This window comes from Gopherus flavomarginatus, chromosome 23, assembly GCF_025201925.1.
Source record: "Gopherus flavomarginatus isolate rGopFla2 chromosome 23, rGopFla2.mat.asm, whole genome shotgun sequence".
In the NCBI taxonomy this organism is placed as follows: domain Eukaryota; kingdom Metazoa; phylum Chordata; order Testudines; family Testudinidae; genus Gopherus; species Gopherus flavomarginatus.
In genome coordinates, this window is record NC_066639.1 from 13,841,586 (window position 1) to 13,860,624 (window position 19,039).

The 19,039-nt window shown below is 43.4% G+C and overlaps 3 protein-coding genes across 10 annotated transcripts in view; 1 reads left to right on the top strand and 2 right to left on the bottom strand.

The window, feature by feature from the left end:
• LOC127039371 (zinc finger protein 883-like) overlaps positions 1-19,039 on the bottom strand; it is a 341,025-nt gene that overhangs the window by 121,512 nt on the left and 200,474 nt on the right. The window lies entirely within an intron of this gene.
• The window catches only part of LOC127039349 (zinc finger protein 154-like), a 197,641-nt gene that overhangs the window by 25,321 nt on the left and 153,281 nt on the right, over positions 1-19,039 (top strand). The gene's annotated exons all lie outside the window — the stretch shown is intronic.
• LOC127039346 (zinc finger protein 883-like) overlaps positions 14,386-19,039 on the bottom strand; it is a 205,128-nt gene continuing 200,474 nt past the window's right edge. For all 4 annotated transcript variants that reach the window (XM_050932877.1, XM_050932876.1, XM_050932878.1 and 1 more), the window contains one exon: positions 14,386-18,827. In XM_050932877.1, the coding sequence (XP_050788834.1) occupies positions 17,026-18,827 (1,802 nt within the window). In that variant the 3' untranslated portion in view covers positions 14,386-17,025. The remainder of the gene's footprint in view (positions 18,828-19,039) is intronic.

Genomic DNA, 19,039 nt, shown 5'->3' on the forward strand with positions numbered 1-19,039 from the left:
CAGAATAGAGAAGATTTTCTGCTTGTTAAAATGTACTGGATTCTCATCACTTAAAAAAAAACTTCATTTGGGTTTGAACGATCAGCCTTTCAGTTATAAGCCAAAGGCATTAACCACAGATTCAGGTAACTGCCTACTTCCCAAATGTGTCCAGAAGCATCTACAGTGGTGCAACTGGATAGTGCAGGGAGAAAATGCTCTTATGAGTGTGAGTTCAGGCCTCACCCAGAGCATTGGTTTTCATTAACCATGTGGGTTCCCACACTTACTTTGTCTCATTCACCTGGAAAGTGCCTTACGAGGATGATGAGAGTAAATTCTAAACTCTTGAAATGCAGCGGTTGGCCCAGAGATTGGGATAAGGGGTTTGAAGAGAAAAAGCTCTACGAGTATAAAACTAGACAGTGTCCAGGGGCAGGTACAGTACAGCACCTCAACAGGGAGCCATATGTGGGAGCAGGTTTTACTTCCTCTGTGAAATGTCCTGAGAGGTATTTTAAGATGAAGATAACACCATGGCTAACAATTGACTGGCACGGCCTGGGTTAAAAAAAGGAAGGGCCCTGGGTTAATAGTCTGAAGTATTTGTGTTACCAACCCTGTCACTGTCTGACCCCCCCCCCCACCTTCAGTTTGGAGCAGGTTTGTATGTTGCTGTGTGGAACGCACAGACTCCTGAAGAGCAGGGGCAGCTGTTTCCATGGCAGAGAGCCTGGCAGTTAGGAGACTTTCTACACTTGCTCTTTTGAAGCCGTTCAATAAAATAATGGTGGAGCTACAATGTCTGGTCCAAAATTTTAGCCCCCCCCAGTGCAAAAATGCTATTTTAGGATCTAAAAAGGAGGCTTCCAGCGCTAGGACATCTGACCAGAGAGCTTGGTAGGGGGAGTAACAGCTGTTGACTCTGAGGGTCCTGGGCTAAGTTCACTTGCAGGTGGAAGCGTTTCAATTGATTTGATCAATAATGAATAAGGCAATGATTTAATCACAGGGATTTTTAGTAAAAGTCATGGACAGGCCATGAGCAAGAAACAAAAAAAATCACTATCCGTGACTTTTACTAGAAGTATCCATGATTACATTGTCACCTTACTCATTGAATCTTGCGGGTTGGGGGAGACCAGGGGGTCTGCGGCACCAGCAGTGGGGGGAGGGAGTCCGGGGGGGCATGTGGCACCAGCTACTGGGGGAGAAGCCCCAGGGCCCCACCGCCGCTCCAGCTGCTGCCAGGGGGGAGCCCCAGGGGGCCAGTCACTGCTCCGGCCACCCTGGGAGTGCTGCTGGGAGCCACTGAGCTGTAGCCACTCCCGCCGCCCTTGGAACCATTGCTCAAATGGTCCCCAGAACCAGCCACATTATCTGCTGCTCGGGCAGTCCCTGGGGCCAGCTGTTTGGGTGGCCCTGGGGTCAGCCACAGTGGTTGCTTCAGAAGTCACAGAAGTTTCAGGAAGTCACAGAATCCTTCAGTTCCACCACCTCTGTGACAGACATGGATCCCTAATAATGAGACAAACCCCTCCCTGCTATGTCTGCAGTTCCTGGACGAGAAGAGCAGAATAAAAAGTGAAGAGAGAAGGAAAAAGAGAGACTCCTGTCACCTCTCTCCCCTGCTCCCTCTCCCCTTGTATTCTGTAACCCCATTTCACTGGGTTCCCTGTGCTGGTGCCATGGGGGTGACCCTAGAGTTCTGTGGCTTTTTTCGGGGGTGGAGGCTCTTCATTTCTCAACATTTCACGCAAATTTGACTTTGGGCTGAAATTTCTCCCTTGAGGCCTCTCAGTCAGAGCTGTACTCCCACCCCGTTTAGTGTGAGTGTGTGTGTGGGGGGATAATTGGGGAGTAGGCAGAGAAGTTTCCCATAAAGGATCATATTGTTCTGGTGACTGGTTCTGACCTGGGTCACATGTCCTCTGACACAGGATCACCTGCAGAACATGGGAGCTCTGGCTTTTCCTATAAGCTGTAGAGTGTGAGTTCCGGGGAAAGGGCAGAGGGGAGAGGGAGCAAGAGGAGAAAGGCAGAGACATTGGAGACGAGGAATTGGGGGGGAGGAAAAGGAGAGAACAGAGAGACAGCAAATGATTGAAGCAGAGCAGGTGTCCCAACTCAGTCCTGCTCATCACAGGTGTTCAGAGAGACAGGTAGTTGTAAGGTTTCCACAGCATCAAGTCTGAACGTTGATTCTAGCAATGTGAGTGTGACGTTGTGCCCCATAATGGGAATATGCTTATGAATGTATATATGAAATAACTGGAATATGTTTTATGCTACATATGCCATGTAGCATATCCCTGTAAAGGTTATGATCTACTGAATACATTTATCCTATTTGTATGCATGTATCGTTTTTGTATTCGAAGTTATGGATATTGGCTGTGTACTTATTTTAAGTAGCCTCAGTGAAGCAGTTGGTCAGCTTCCTGAGAAAAGACTATTCTCAGTCAGTGCCCAATCACGAAACATTTAAGCCAACAATGAACTCAAAGACGCCAATCTACATCTGAGCTTGGGGATTCAGTCATGCGTGGACATGTGACTTGCCCATGTGACTCCTGAACTCCATCTTGTAGCTGGGATTGTACACGGGGGAGAAGAAGGGATGTCCATCCACAAGAGGAAGTCTATTTAAGCCCCTGGAAACCCCTCCATTTTGTCTTCAGGTGGCTCAAGAAAGCCTCTCTATCCCCAAAGGATACCTGAAAGAAACTGGAACAAAGGACAGTAACCACGGGGATGTCAGTGATTGCTGGACTGTAGCCTGATTTAGGGTGTACTAATATTAATTTGGATAGTATGGGAGTTTAATTTATTAATTTAATTTTTATTCAGTTTTAATTTATTATTAATAATAATTATCATCAATATTAATTGGTATGGGTTTTTGGCTTGCCAATCTGTTTGATCAGAAGATAAAAGTTCTTGTCCTGAATCAGGCTTCACAGAATTTATAAAGGACCCTCGGTGGTATGACAAGAAGCTCACACTGAGACAGATACAGCCTTAAAGACTTTTTATTAAAATCAATAATAGTAAGTAAATGGTAAAATACCCAGAGTTACAAAGTTACAATTGCATTACTGCTATTCAGAAGAGACATATGATAATATAGTATGATATGCAACAAAGCTTTGGTTAATACATTCACACCCTTCCTTGATAACCTGGTGGTAAGAGACACAGGACCAGCCTTGCAGTTCAGGTTTCTCAATTCTTGAGTGAGGGATGCAGTGCTTAGAAGAAATCTAATGCTAAGAGCTATCAACGCTAAATTAGGGTTTAAACTTAAATCAAAACCTAATAAACAAACTAAGAATAAAACTTAGGGAAACTGAGCTTAGCCTAGTTCCTTTGAAACTTAAAGTTTCAGAAGAATGAGTACAGCCTACTAATAGTAGCAGTCATCGTAGATAGAATAGATGGAGACAGAGAATAAGTAAGAATAGAAATGATAGAGCGGAGTAAGTAAGAATGGAGTAAAGTGAGAACTGGAGATACTATATTGAGGTGGGTCACTTCTTTTATAGGGCAAATGCTGGAAATCCTTCCTCTTATGCCCAAATTTCATTCCTCACCCACAGAAATGTTAGGATCCACTTACCCCAAAGGCTAATATGTATGTGTGTATCAATGACAGGAATGTATGCACATCAGTCTCTTGTGGTGGACTTGTTAAGTCTGTGAGTACAACATTGAAAAAAACCCTATGCCATTCTCCATTGTCTATTGGTCTAAATAGAAGGTCATGGGGTAGGTACTTTATTTGGGTATAAGAAAAATAAGATAAAAGGTCAACTTTGTTTTTCTGGGTACAAAGGGCACAGGATATAGATATGCTAACTTTGCTTTAGCTTAACATACAGGATATGGACTGTAGGTCTCTTGCATTACAGCCAAACTTACTTTTAATATAAATTTATAAACCTATTACAATAAACCAAATACTTAACCTATAATAAAAGATATATATACAAGCAAGCAGGTTAGTTCTATAGGCTACAGGGTAGAAGGAGGCTAGTCTGTAAAAAAAGCTTACTGGACTATCTCTCAGGGTAAGGTTTTCATCTGTAATCATTTTCTTACTGTATTAGGCATAGACTTGCATATTTTATTTTATTCTGTTTGGTAAGTTACTTTGTTCTGTCTGTTACTACTTGGAACCACTTAAATCCTACTTTTTTGTATTTAATAAAATCACTTTTTACTTATTATTTAACCCAGAGTATGTATTAATACTGGGGAGAGGGGTAAAACAGATTTATTTGGGGTTTGGACCTCATGGGAGTTGGGTATCTGGGTGTTGGAGACAGGAACACTTCTTAAGCTGTTTTCAGTTGAGCCTGTAGTTTGGGAGGATGTTGTTCAGACCTGGGCCTGGGTTTTCAGTGGGCTAGTGTGTCTCACTCAAACCAGGCAGGGCACTGGAGTACCAAGCTGGCAAGAAAGCAGGGGCAGAAGTAGTCTCAACACATCAGTTAGCACTTCCCTAGGGCTTTTCTGTGAACCAAATCTCAGTGAGTTCAAATATCCAGGGGATCTCCACATACTTGATCTCGTCCCCTCCCTCCCTTTTTAGTATTAATTTTTATTTTGAAGTGTTTAGCTTAACCATGATCTTCTCTTTCCTCACCTGTATTGCAATTTTGGATTTATTTTTATTTTGCCTCCCTTTTGTTCATATCATTATAATTAGAACAGCAAAGGGATCTGCAGCAGCTAAAACTGACCCAAAACCTTCTTTCCTCATCATGCAGAAACATCATACATTCTGGGTCCTGTCCCAATGCCCGTGATGCATTGGTTTGTATCCCAGAAATCCCTGTGCTTCCATCCACATTTGGCGCCATCTTTCAATGTTTTTATACTGCACGCTCTATCTTCCCTTTTGGACTGTGGGAATGGAGCCCGAACTGCTGAGGAATATGCTGACAAGTCTTACCAGCATGTCACATTTGGCAGTCAAGTTATTCTTTAGGATCCAACGTGACAGTGAGGGCTCCGACAATATTGACTTGAGTAATGCATACAACATGAGTTTGCTTGTGGCATTCACAGACATGCTCACCACCATGGAAGGCCGCTTTTGGGCTTGGGAAACAAACACGGAGTGGTGGGATCACATCGTCATGCAAGTCTGGGATGACGAGCAGTGGCTGCAGAACTTTCGGATGAGAAAAGCCACTCTCATGGGAATGTGTGAGGAGCTTGCCCCCACCTGCAGCACAAGGACACGAGAATGAGACCTGCCTTGACGGTGGAGTAGCAGGTGGCAATTGCAATCTGGAAACTGGTAACTCCAGACAGCCACTAACCAGTTTGGAGTGGGAAAGTCAACTGTTGGAATTGCATTGATGCAAGTTTGCAGGGACATTAATCGCATCCTACTCAGAAGAACCGTGACTCTAGGTAACATGCATGACATCGTGGATGGCTTTGCACAAATGAGCTTCCCTAATGGTGGAGGGGCAGCCCTACTGGGTGAGACGAATGATCCATCTTGCCCAGTGCCCTGTCTTCCAACAGTGGTCAATGCCAGGTGCTTCAGTGGGAATAAGAAGAACAGGGCAATTATCAAGTGATCCATCCCTTGTCGCCCATTCCCAGCATCTGTACAGATGTGAACACGCAGACCCCTTGCAGCTACTTAGAATCATAGAAGATCAGGGTTAGAAGAGACATCAGGAGGTCATGTAGTCCAACCCCCTGCTCAAAGCAGGCCCAACCCCAACTAAATTATTCCAGCCAGGGCTCTGTGAAACCAGGCCTTCAAAAGCTCTAAGGATGAAGATTCCACCACCTCCCAAGGGAATCCATTTCAGTGCTTCACCACCCTCCTAGGGAAAGTTTTTCCTAATATCCAACCTAGACCTCCCCCACTGCAGTTTGAGACCATTGCTCCTTGGTCTGTCATCTGCCACCACTGAGAACAGCCGAGCTCCATCCTCTTTGGAACTCCCCTTCAGGTAGATGAAGGCTGCTACCAAATCCCAACTCAGTTTTCTCTTCTGCAGACTAAATAACTCCAGTTCCCTCATCCTCTCCTAATAAATCACATGCCCCAGCCACCTAATCATTTTTGTTGCCCTCCGCTGGACTCTCTCCAATTTGTCCACATGCTTTCTGTAGTGGGGCCCCCACTACTGGATGCAGTACTCTAGATGTGGCCTCATCAGTGCCAAATAGAGGGGAATAATCACTTCTCTCGATCTGCTGGCAATGTTCCTATGAATGCAGCCCAATATACCATTAGCCTTCTTGGCAACAGGGATACTCTGCTGACTCATATCCAGCTTCTCATCCACTGTAATCCCCAGGTCCTTTTCTTTAGAACTGCTGCTTAGCCAGTGGGTCTGCAGCCTTCCTGGGATGGGATTCTTCTGTCCTAAGTACATGACTCTGCATTTGTCTTTGTTGAACCTCCTCAGATTTCTTTTGGCCCAATCCTCCAATTTGTCTAGGTCGCTCTGGACCCAATCCCTCCCCTTCAGCTCTTGGATTCTTTACATGCTTTCACAGAGAGAAGAGCACATAGGGCAGCATTTTAGGGCTATTTTGATTCAGGGAGCTATGCTATAAGGTGCTTTCTCTGTGTGGATTTGACAGGTGGATCAACATAGATGCACACTGTGACCCTTCTCAGGGTGCTGAGGGCTGTGAGTCTCCTTCTTGCCACCTGCCACTAGTAAGAGGGATTTTTGCAATTGACAGCTGGATGTTAGCGGCCAAACTCACCCAGCCTGTTAGGCACTCAAGCACCCTCCTCTGAGCCACAGCAGTCCTAACAGTTGACAGTAGAGATATCCTAACCCCTGAGTTCCTTCAATATGTCGCACTCTGGGGTCCAGCCCTAATCACCACACTCAGAGAAATCCCAGATCCTCTCTTCCCAAAGCAGTGGTATATCTCAGGTTACCAGTTTTACTGTGGACCACTGCTACTGTATCACGCACAGCACTTGAGTACCGTTATTGAAAAAACAGAAATTTATTTAACCAGGGATAGAGATTTAACAGAAACAAATGTGAGTGATGGAAACCAACCGTTACTAACTAAACAAAATCACAAAATGTAACCTACACTTTTTAACAGCTCCCTTCCCTGTCTAGAGTAGATTCTCACCTCACATTTCAGTCCATTGCAGTGATTGCTAGTCCCTAGGAGCCAGGGCCCTGCCTTTCATGAAGCACCACTGGTCAGTAGGGATCTCCTTGGTGAATGCACCCAGAGTGTTTTTCTCCACCCTGTTATAAACTGTATCAGGCTTTTGTCTTTATTCACAGAAAGGACAATCTCCTCATTGTGATATTGTCCTTCTCACATCCACAGGGTTTCAATCTATAGTTTGTCTTTAATGGTTTTCCATTGGCTTTTCTGGGTTAATGCAACGGTTGACAATGGAGCAATACATTCCATAACTAGCTAGCAAGGGAAGGTGATAATTCCCTCCCACTGGAATGGGCCATCCCCACCAAGACCAGTGATTGGAGTGACTCAGTTTCATGACAATATCATATGCACATATTTTCCATGTTCTTACATTACTCCTTAAATATGACTCATACACACCTTTCTTGGTGATTAGGAGGATCAATAATTTACAAGCTTTCACTAGAGATCTCACTGCTATGCTTCCCGGATAAATATAATAAAATCAGTGTATTCAGAGTGGCAAGTTTGTCAGGTCTGAGGCAGAAGTTGCTTGTCACCCCTTTGCCAATTGGCACCAATGAGCTTTTGTCACACATGCATTGAACTATACTGTCACACCCCAATATAATAGAAAGGCCAGCACAAAAAACAGAGAAATGAACATTAAGATACTAAAATGACTAATGGTTGGAATTCAACATTTCTCTCAGTCTTTGGACTGATGGGCACTAAAACCTGTAACCAGTGTTGAGCTGCCAAAATCTTAACAACTGGTTCCCTATAAAAAGTTCTGATTTAAGGGATGTTCGTCCACAGTATGTATTTTTGTACCTTTCTCCATAAGAAATGGCAATGCATTGAATCATTGGAAGTCATACTTAGCAATAAAAAAAAACATTTTTACATGTTTATTACAATAGAAACAAAGTATTGCTTTATTACACTAATTTAAAATACATTTGAAAAGAAGAAAATATAAAGAGATGTGAGTAAGCAAACAATAATAAAGAATGAAATGCCTTTTCTTGTATTTTAAAATATTACATGTGAACTACTTAAGTTATTAAAAAAAGTAATATATTCATGTTGATGTATATAATGCAACAACAAACAACATTTTAAAGAATATTTAAGTACATTTATTACTAATTATGTAGTAATTTCCAAATGGCTTCTTGATCTTCTTCATAATCTTTGGTGTTGGATACATGAACTCTGGTATCTAATGCAGATCGATGATTTCTCATCCATGATTTAACATATGGTATTGGGTTCCAGGAATTTAGTGGTTTTCCCAACAAATTGATGGTCATAAAGCTTGAGATATGTTTAATTGTTAAATTCGCCCTTTTATCACTACAAATAATATTCATCAACCAAAAAGCTCTTTCTGCTTCTGCAGAACTAATTGCAGTTGTGTTCATAATTTGCTTTGCTTTCCTTATTGTTCCTGGATCAGGAAGATTTTTTGATTGAATGTTATTGTCTACATAGTCACGAAAATCATTTAGAACAACTACAAATTTTATGAATTTACTTAATTCATGCACTTTTTCTTCTCCTGATTTCCAAGGTAACCTGACTTCTTCAATATTCCATGAAGTGGGATCCATAACATTGAATAATTCAACTATTTTAGGTGTATTACAAGAATGACCTAAATTATCTTCTTTATATTTAATGTGCTTTTCGTTTAATAATCTTGCCTTCATTTTTTCAATAATGCACTCTATTACTTTGTCTCGTGGCAGTGATTTAAACCTTACATTATCTTCAAACTCTATGCATTTAAAAGCATCACTTTCTATCATTTCATTAATTTTATTTTCGTGTATACCAAAACTATCTCTTAATTGTATGAAAAAAAAATCGTTCGTTTGATTAGTTTATCTGCCTCTGTTAAACTCAATTGTCTCGCTTGTAGCGCATTTGATAATAATGCAAGTTCATCCAAAATGTTAATCATTACTGCCAAGTCTTTTAAAAATTATTTTTTTCAATCTTTTTGCCATGCCAGAAAATTTCTGATTTTTGGAAAAGTAAATATAAAAAGCTTGATACGCTCTCCAGACCGCTTTGACAGCTCTAAGGCTACAAGAAGCCCATCGTGGACCAAAAACACGGCCTATTTTGATGATTTCAATATACAGTTCTTCAGAAAATTGTTTAAGTTCAAACTGACTTTTATTTGACTGATGAAAAATTGTATAAATCTTGTCCAAAAAAATCTTGAAATGGCTGATTTCATTGATATTATTTATAGCATCATCTAAAGCCAGTTGTAGCCGATGATTCAAACAATGCCAAATTATAATGTTTGGAAAATCTTCAGTCAGTCTTGTAGCAACTCCAGATTTATGTCCAAGCATGGTGCTCGTGCCATCAGAACAAAATCCGATTAAATTTTTCTTTAAATATTCTGTGTCAAATCCTGTATCAGTTAATGTATGTCTCAAAGCATTATAAATATTTTCTGCTTTCGTTGATTCTAATTCCACTAGATCGAGAAAAATTGTTGGTGAAGCATCTTGTAGTTCACATTTTAGAAGAATTACAAGCACAGTTTTACTTGAAATTGTAGAAGCTTCATCAATAATAATACAAATCTTTGAATAGTTTTCAATGATTTTACTAAAAATTTGTTTTATTAATTCAGCAATATGTTCTACGATTCTGATGGCCGAAAATCGACAATTTAGGCAGTTCCCTAAATCACTTTCATTCTTAATTTGTAGCTCTACTTCATCTTCCATTTTTGACATTGGTCAGTTTCTTTTTACTAAGCTGTAAACGATGTTGAAAATTTTGCTGGTTATTGCAATATTTTGTTCAGTAAGTTTATCAATCACTGTAGTAAGAGGTTCTTTTTTAGATTCATTTAAAATATTTATAACTCTCAAATGAGAGCTTGATTCGAAATGTTCCTTCATTTTTTTTCTTAATGAAGCCTGCTGAACCTTTTTATCAGTTCCAGATGCTTTAATAGTACACTTTTGCCATTCCAAAGAAATGTGTAAAGATTATCCTCCAAGGACCCCCAAATGTGATGTCTTTGCACAGTGGGAACAGCCAACTTTTTTGCCTTCAATTATCAAGCCATTATATTTCTTTAAAAAATATTGTGCCTGCTCAGAAGTCCAATAATCAGGTACTACATTTTCACAATCATGTAAATCCTCTTCCATTGTGGACACATTTTCAGATGATTCAACTTTTAAGATATTTTCATCACCAAAATTATTTTCATCGGCGTTCTCAGTAATTAAATCATTATTTTCACTACTTGAACTACTGACTAATGATTTTGTCATTTTACTAGAAAACCAATCACTAATGCTTTTCTGGCATTTCATTATGAAGGGTAAATAATATTGAATAGAAAACTTTAATCTTCGAATTAGAGTCCAGTTAGTAGTACACACGCAATTTACTAGAAACAAACAGACCGACTATGACTGGTCGTGTAGAAAACAGTTGCACAAGTGCATGAACAAGGCAAGTGCGACTTCAATTAATTAATACAAGAAACAAGACATTGTCTCTCTCAACAAGACAAACTTAGGGAGCGATGACATTTGACTCACATGCATATATCGACTTAACAAACGAGGCAAGTGCAATCCTGTTAATAAAATAATAAACTAGACTCGGGTGAGCAAACATTGGCAGGGCCGGCTTTAGGCCGATTCCCCCGAATCGGGCCCTGTGCCCAGTGAGAACCCCTTCCCTGGCTAGAGGCACCTTTTTAATTTTTACTTACCCGGCAGCGCTCCGGGTCTTCGGCGGTTCTTTGGGGTCCGCTTGGGGCTCTGAGAACTGCAACAGGCAGCTTGTTTGCAGAAAGTGACCTAGACAGAATGTGTGTGTAGATATTTGGACGGCTGCAGCACCTGTCTGCAAACTCCACAGCTAGTTGCTGCCAGTCAGCCCCAGCCAGCCACCGGGCACGGCACTACCAAGTGCTACCCGGGCACAGGCTGCTCCATTTGGCTTACCTAGGATGACTAGATGGCAAATGTGAAAAATTGGGATGGGGGTGGGGGGTAATAGGCGCCTATATAAGAAAAAAAACCCCAAATCGGGACATCTGGTCACCCTAACTTGGGACCACAGACCTTGCCCCGCTAGCCACTGCTCCCCTTACCAAATGCTACTGCAGGAGAGATCTGAACCCACCCAGAGGCAGAATTGGGGGCTGACTCTCCCCTGGAGGATAAAAGGAGCCCCCCACGCACACACCCTGTCCTGGGTCCATCTTTCCCTCCTGCCCTCATCACACAGGCTCCTCCAGGAGCTGCATTTGGAGGTTTATAAATTACAGCTTAGCAAACAAGCTGCTGGCTGCCAGAAGCCCTAGGCAGCCAAACCAAGGCACGCCAGCTACGCAACCACTGCACAACAGCCCCCATCTACACCACACTCAACAATCCGTTGTGTTGAAAGAACCCTGTGCAGGCCCAGCAGAGCATACAGCACCTCACCCCCAGCAACACAACCACAAGACACTGTACACAGCCCTCCTCCTCCCATACACACCATAAGTGACCTGAACTGCACAACCCCAAATATTATACATCCCTCCTCAGTGCACATACCCCAGCCCTCACCCACTTCTGTGCAGACCCTCTCCCAGCTGCACAACTCCCCTGCTACACAGCTGCCCTGCAACACACAACTCTGTCCAGCGCACACACTATACGCACGTCCCCACTACAGCACTCCTCAAACTAAAAAATGCACAATGCTTTGAGCCGGGGGATGGGGGAAGGTGGAGTCGAGGCTGGCAGGGGACATCCTCGTGGGGTGGGGGGCCCCAGCAGGGCCAGGGAAAATTGCCCCACTTGCGCCCCAGGCGACCTTGGAGCTCGCAGCCCCCCCCCTTTGCCAGCCGCTCAAAGCAGCAGGACAAGCTAGAGCTCAGCTGAGCTTCCCAGCTGCCAGTGGCTGGTCACTGTGGGGGGAGGGGCCAGGGGGGCATCCTCATGGGGCAGGGGGCCCCTGCAGGGCCCGGGGCAAATTGCCCCACTTGCCCCCAGGCAGTCCTGAAGCTCCCAGCCCCCCCTTAACTTTTGGCAGCCGCTCAAAGCAGCAGGATGAAATTGGAGCTCAGCTGAGCTGGTGGGCTGAGCACGATGTGGCTCTGCAGGGGGGAGGAGGGAATCCTGGAAGCTCAGGTGGGGGACAGGGCAGTCCCGCGGGCCACAGCTGGCCGGCGGACCAGAGTTGTTCTCCTACCTGCTCGGCTCTTTAACATCCGTTTTTCTACCGGCATCTAATTTTAGCAACTGGTTCTAGCGAACCGGTGCGAACCGTCTGCAGCTCGCCACTGGCTGTAACTACTGCTGAGGAACTAGGCAATCAGACAGCTGGCTCAGCCATCTATACTAGGAGCTTTCTCACATACAGGGAGATGGGTCAAGCTTGGAATTGATGTCATGACTGGCTTCCCATAGGGGATCAATCTGTCTAAGGTTACGTGTGCAATTCAAACACTGGAAATATTCTTCTTACAACCTAACACTGTCTGCACTGGGGTTCGGGTCACATTAACTACTTCTCTCAGTGGATTTTTCACATGCCTGAGAGATGTGGCCATATCAACATAGCCTTTCAGTGTAGACCAGCCTTTAGATTTTTTTTTATATGAAAGGCAATGGACTTCAGCCTTTTCCTTTATATTGATGGTTGATGATTGCAGCCCCCCATCAGCTCCCCTAAGTTTCCTGTGCTGCATCTGCCCAGCAGGCTAGCAATCAGCAGTTCAGCTGTCCCTCTCCCCACTGCCAGGTGCTGCTCCTGTCCTCTGCCTTGGAGCTGCTCCAGAGACTCCTGCTTGCTGTGCTTGCTGCCCCCTGCTCCTGCACCCCACTTACCCCTTCTCCATTGTGGAAGGAGGGAAGGAATTGACAAGGATTTGTAGGGGATCTTAATGCATGTCAGTCTGTTAGCAAGAGTCAGGCTAGCAGTTAACAAGAGTTAGGCCAGCTGTAACCCTAATGACGCGAGACTTATAGAAGAGAGGATGGTGTGAGGCGAGTGGGAAAGAACTGTGTGAGAAGTTGTCATGACCTTGCACTGATAACCAAATATGTAGACTGGCGTCTTCCAGAAGTGAGAAAAATAAGATAGCAGGGTGGCCTATGTATAAAGAAAATGCAGCTGTTGCTTATTACTGTCTGTATTATTGCTTGTTATTGTCTGTAACAAAGGTATAAATGCCTGCTGTAACTGTTTACCTGTTGAGAGACCTGTCCGGGACTGGGGTGGCCCTGTGTCCTAGGACACTCCCTCCCTCTATTGCAATTGCTTGAGAAATAATAAAGTATCTGATTTTGCTGCACCCAAAGAAAAAGCGAGAACTGTGTTTTTCTCCGACACCATATAGAGCAGGGAGGGGACACAGCAGAGAGAGACATCAAGCTTGGGGCAGCAGCTGCTGTTTCAACTTCCTGATCCACTTAAAAAGACAGTGCACTTAAGAGTGGGTCAGCTTCCTTAAAGGGGCAGTGTGCTTCTCGCTCTCTCTCCCGCACACAAGGTGTGTGTCTGTCTCTATCTGCTATGCTGTCTCCCCTCCCTCGTGTTTGTGCTATCTTGTGTGAGAGGTTACAGTAACAACGTGTTAACCCTTGAGGGCTCAGCTGAGTGCTAGTTCATCATTTAGCAGCAAGGCATTTCCTGGGAAATATCCCTCCCTCTTCCCACTAACATCACCACCTCAACCAAGCTTCACAATCATCACAGCTGTGAACAGTATTAAGTTGTTTGTTTAAAATGTATACTATGTGTATATCTATATAATATATTATTTTTTTGTCTGGTGAAATTTTTTTCCCTGGAACCTAACCCCTCCTATTTACATTAATTCTTATGGGGAAAATGAATTCACTTATCATTGTTTCACTTAAAGTCCATTTTCCAGGAACGTAACTACAACGTTAAGCGAGGAGTTACTGTACACTCTTTCTCACACACATTCTCCCACCCTAACCTTTGGAGTGAGGTGTTCTACCAGAACACCTTACGCTACAGTGGGTAGATTAAATCAAATTAACTCTTCAAGATTAGCCATCATTTCCTGTATAACTAACAAAACAAAAAATAAAACAACTTTCAGTTTTCCAAAATAATTCAGATTATCACACAATTAGTCTCTTACTCTTTAACTAATAACTTCACCTAAAATTTCATTTCCACTGGTAACAGGAACATATACAAAGATCACAAATTCTTGTCATATATGTTAGTTTTCTTTTAATCCCCATTGCCAACAACTGAACCTTGGCTCAAATTGTGGTTTGTCCCAACATAGGCCCCAAACACTTCTGTAAGTTCATATATCTCAGGATCTTCTGCCACGTGTGTTGGTGGAAGGGGTCTCCTATGTGGGAATGTCTGCATCATGAGGAAAGATACTTTTTTCACACTTTTTAATCTTTCAAAGTAGAGGAGTAATGTAAGTGGATAAAACACAAGAGAAAACTAAGGTCTGGTCTACACTAAAGACATTTATTGGGATAACTACATTGCTCAGGGTTGTGAAAAATCCACACAGCTGAGCAACGCAGTTACGCAGCCCTAACCCCCTGTGTAGATAGTGCTGCATCAGGGAAGACCTTCTCCTGCCAACATAGCCACCGCCGCTTGTGGGGGCTGGACTAAAGTCCGACCAGAGAGATCTCTCCCATTGGCTTAGAGTGTACGTAATATTAGTGCTATAGCAGCGCAGCTACATTGGTGCAGCTGCAACAACAAAACCATAGAATCAGGGCTCAATATGCATGTATCCAGAAGTCTGAAATTGGAGGCTGACAAATTCATCGCCTCGTTGGTTACCATCATTTCTACAGCCTGAAAGTGCTTGTTACCTAATCAGGCAGCCAGTTTGGGATCCATGGGGAAGGAATGTCCTATGAAGCTCTCTCTCTTTGGAGCCAAACTGTGAAGGATGATTGTTCTCAGTCTACCCCTGACATCCTTTGGAAGTGTAATCAGTGACACTGAACTAGGAAGTGGAGTTCTACAAACAATGTTCCTTGGGTCATTGGTCACCAAAGCTTCCTTTACTGGGGTGAAAACCAAGAACTGAGTGTGGACTCTTTCCACCCCAGTTCTTTCCAAATCCTTGGCCTTAGTTAGGGTAAATTTACACTTCTCTGAAGAAGAATCCTTTACAAAACCACTCAAAATCTCAGCAGTGTTAGTGAGGAATGGCTTCACAAAACATGTCCAGCTTTTCTTTAATTCGGTGGCACAGGTCCAGGCCATGAACTGGATGCAGGCCTGGATCAGAATCTCCGTTAGTTACCAGAGCTGGAGTTTCTATTCAAAAATTGCTATTTTTCTGAAGCTATTACATTTTCAACACCAATTTCATTTTATACACATCTTTAGCACCTACAAAGAATAAATTCAACAAAAACTCCACTTCTATTTCTCAACATCTACATCACGAAGGGCTGCATTTCTCATACCATAGGATTAGCTAGGAGAGATCTTCTGGAGGGCCTGAGTTATAAATGCTTTGGGAACTAAACACATGGGCATTCTGCCCAGTTCAAAATAACTTATCATGGAATTCTCTCCCCAGATCATCTGAGACAATATTGACTTCAACAATTCAATTACATTCAGCTCATATGCACTTCCTTCAATTTGTTGGGGTTCTGCAGTTGTTCACCGTTTCTGAGTGGAGATTTTAAATCACTGCTGTGTCTTTGTTAGCATGTCCAGTAAATTGGAGAGTTCTCTCCTGTTGACAGAACTGCACTTCAACTTTCTCCATGTCAGCATGGAGGGATGGGGAAAAAGCAAAGGTGAAATGATAAAAGAGGACCTTATCAAATGGTCACTTATCTTAAAGTCTCCAATAAATCTGAGCTACATCCTATCAGACTGAACTAATATCCAATTGGGTGACGAAAAAGCCTCCAGGAAAGATAGAAACCCACATCACAGAGAGAGAGAGAGAGAGAGAGAATACATGACAACGAAAGTGTCAAGTGAAATTCCAGAGCAGGTTACATCTGATGACTCAGAATCAGGAGAAGAGATTCTCCCATCACAGTCTCTGATCCATTCAAAGATACTTCACTCAGCACTGTGTCAATAGCCAGATATGTTATTTACAAACTTTTTAGTATCCTAGCATCCCCATAATGAGGGGGAAACAGTCACCTTGCCAGAAGTAGCTTTACCAATAGATGGAACCTGGGATTTAAACTCCAAATGATCACACTGTGTTTGGGATCCATTTGAATTCTCCTACCAGGCCTTTGACACTTTCATCTCCAGTCATAGCGACTGATATAGGATTAAAGAAGTCAAAGTATCATCTCCAATCACAGACAATGGAGAATGCTTCATCACGTGACACCTTGAGAAGTGGATGGATAGAATGTGATGAACATAAACTCTGCACGGCTCAGGCAAAAGGTAACAGTTCTGCAGTGATGGGGAAGGAAGGAATCTCTGAGTCACCCCATCTCTTCCAGTGCCCCTGCTCCTCTTCATTTACATGTAATTTGAAAAGTTCCCAATATAACTGCTCTTCAGCACAACCAAGAGCAATGTGAGAACAACTGGAAATAATACAATCTGTATCATTGGAGACTCTAACAATAACTTTCCAATAGGAGGAATGGTATAAATGTGATGCTCCCTGGTTTCTGATAGGAAGGGCACACTCAAATTACTTGTGGGATCATAGAAAGGACAAATAGGTCCACCTCAAAAGAGGGCAAACTGCAAAAGGCAAAAATGGGCCACTCATCTGGACAAGCTGAGGGATAACGGTGCTGCAAACAGTTCAAACAGCTTCAAAAGTTAGTATTTGGCAATCAGGAAAGGTATCAAAGAAAAAAAAAAGTACGGATAGCCCTAGAGGTTTTTATGGTGTTGATCTCCCTTGCAGATTCTGTGATGGTTAACCTGGGCTGAGTTCCAAGAGAATGTATTCCCATACTCACTGCATTCATAGGGCCTGTTCCCTGTGTGGATTTTCTGATGAACAGAAAGGGTTGATCTGTGAGTGAAGTTTTTCCCACAGTCACTGCATTCATAGGGCCTCTCTCCTGTGTGGATTGTTTGATGACTAATAAGGTGCGAGCTGCAACTGAAGGTTTTCCCACACTCACTGCATTCATAGGGCCTCTCCCCTGTGTGGCTTCTCTGATGAAGAGAAAGGGCTGATCTGTGAGTGAAGTTTTTCCCACACTCACTGCATTCATAGGGCCACTCTCCTGTGTGGATGCTTTGATGACTAATAAGGTGAGAGCTGCAATTGAAAGTTTTCCCACACTCACTGCATTCGTAGGGCCTCTCCCCTGTGTGGATTCTCTGATGGTGAAAAAGGCGTGATCTGTGAGTGAAGCTTTTCCCACACTCACTGCATTCATAAGGCCTCTCCCCTGTGTGGATTCTCTGATGAACAGAAAGGGCTGAGCTTCTGGTGAAGCATTTTCCACACTCATAGCATTCATAGGGCCTCTCCCCTGTGTGGATTCTCTGATGGTGGAGAAGGCCTGATCTTTGAATGAAGCTTTCCCCACACTCACTGCATTCGTAGGGCCTCTCTCCTGTGTGGATCCTCTGATGAGTTATAAGGTGCGAGCTGCGATTGAAGGTTTCCCCACACTCACGGCATTCATAGGGCCTCTCCCCTGTTTGGATTCTCTGATGTTGAAAAAGGGCTGATCTTTGAGTGAAGCTTTTCCCACACTCATTGCATTCATAAGGCCTCTCATCTGTATGGATTCTCTGATGTTTAGAAAGATGTGAGCTGCTAGTGAAGCTTATCCCACACTCACTGCATTTGTAGGGCCTCTCCCCAGTGTGGATTCTCTCATGTACAGAAAGGGCTGATTTGTGAGTGAAGTTTTTCCCACACTCACTGCATTCGTAGGGCTTCTCTCCTGTGTGGATTCTGTGATGAGTAATAAGGTGCGAGCTGCGACTGAAGGTTTTCCCACACTCACTGCATTCATAGGGCTTCTCCTTTGTGTGTATTTTCTGATGCTGAAAAAGGCCTGATCTTTGAGTGAAGCTTTTCCCACACTCACTGCATTCATAGGGCCTTTCATCTGTGTGGATTCTCTGGTGTTTAGAAAGGTGTGAGCTGCTAGTGAAGCTTTTCCCACAAACACTGCATTTGTAGGGCCTCTCCCCTGTGTGGATTCGCAGATGAACAGAAAGGCTTGATCTGTGAGTGAAGTTTTTCCCACACTCACTGCATTCATAGGGTCTCTCTCCTGTGTGGATTCTCTGATGTTTAGAAAGGTCTGAGCTGCTAGTGAAGCCTTTTTTGCACTCACGGCATTCATAGGGCCTTTCCCCCGTGTGGATTCTCTGATGCTTTATAAGGGCTGAGTAGTCACTTAAATTTTTCCCACACTCAATGCATGTATTTTTTCTTTTTCCCATGAAGATTTCCTGCTGGGTTGTGGTTTCCCTGAGGGCCTTCTGAGTTCCCAGACAGGAAATAAATGTACCCACTTTCTCCCCTGGCTGGTTTCCTTGCTCTCTTTCTGGTCTGTGCCGAATCTCACCAGATGTTCCCTGCTCATGACTCCCGGACACATTCCTTTTCGATCTTTGCGATAATTCTCTGTGTTTATCCACTTGCTCAACATTTTCCGGCTGAGAATTCTGCTCCTCTTTCTCATGTACCATTACATCACCTGCTGTGATAGAGAGAGAAACCTCAAACAGGGATGGAAAGAGGAAGACCAAACCAAAACAAGTGCTGAAGACAGGTCAAATAAAAATCAGGAACTGTACTCCCTCAAACTCTTCCCCCAAATAGGAGAGAGGAGGGGATCAATTCAGCCTTCACATCCCATCCAAATTTGCAGGAGGAAGGGAGGAAGCTACTGCCTGGTGTCTGCTAGGATCT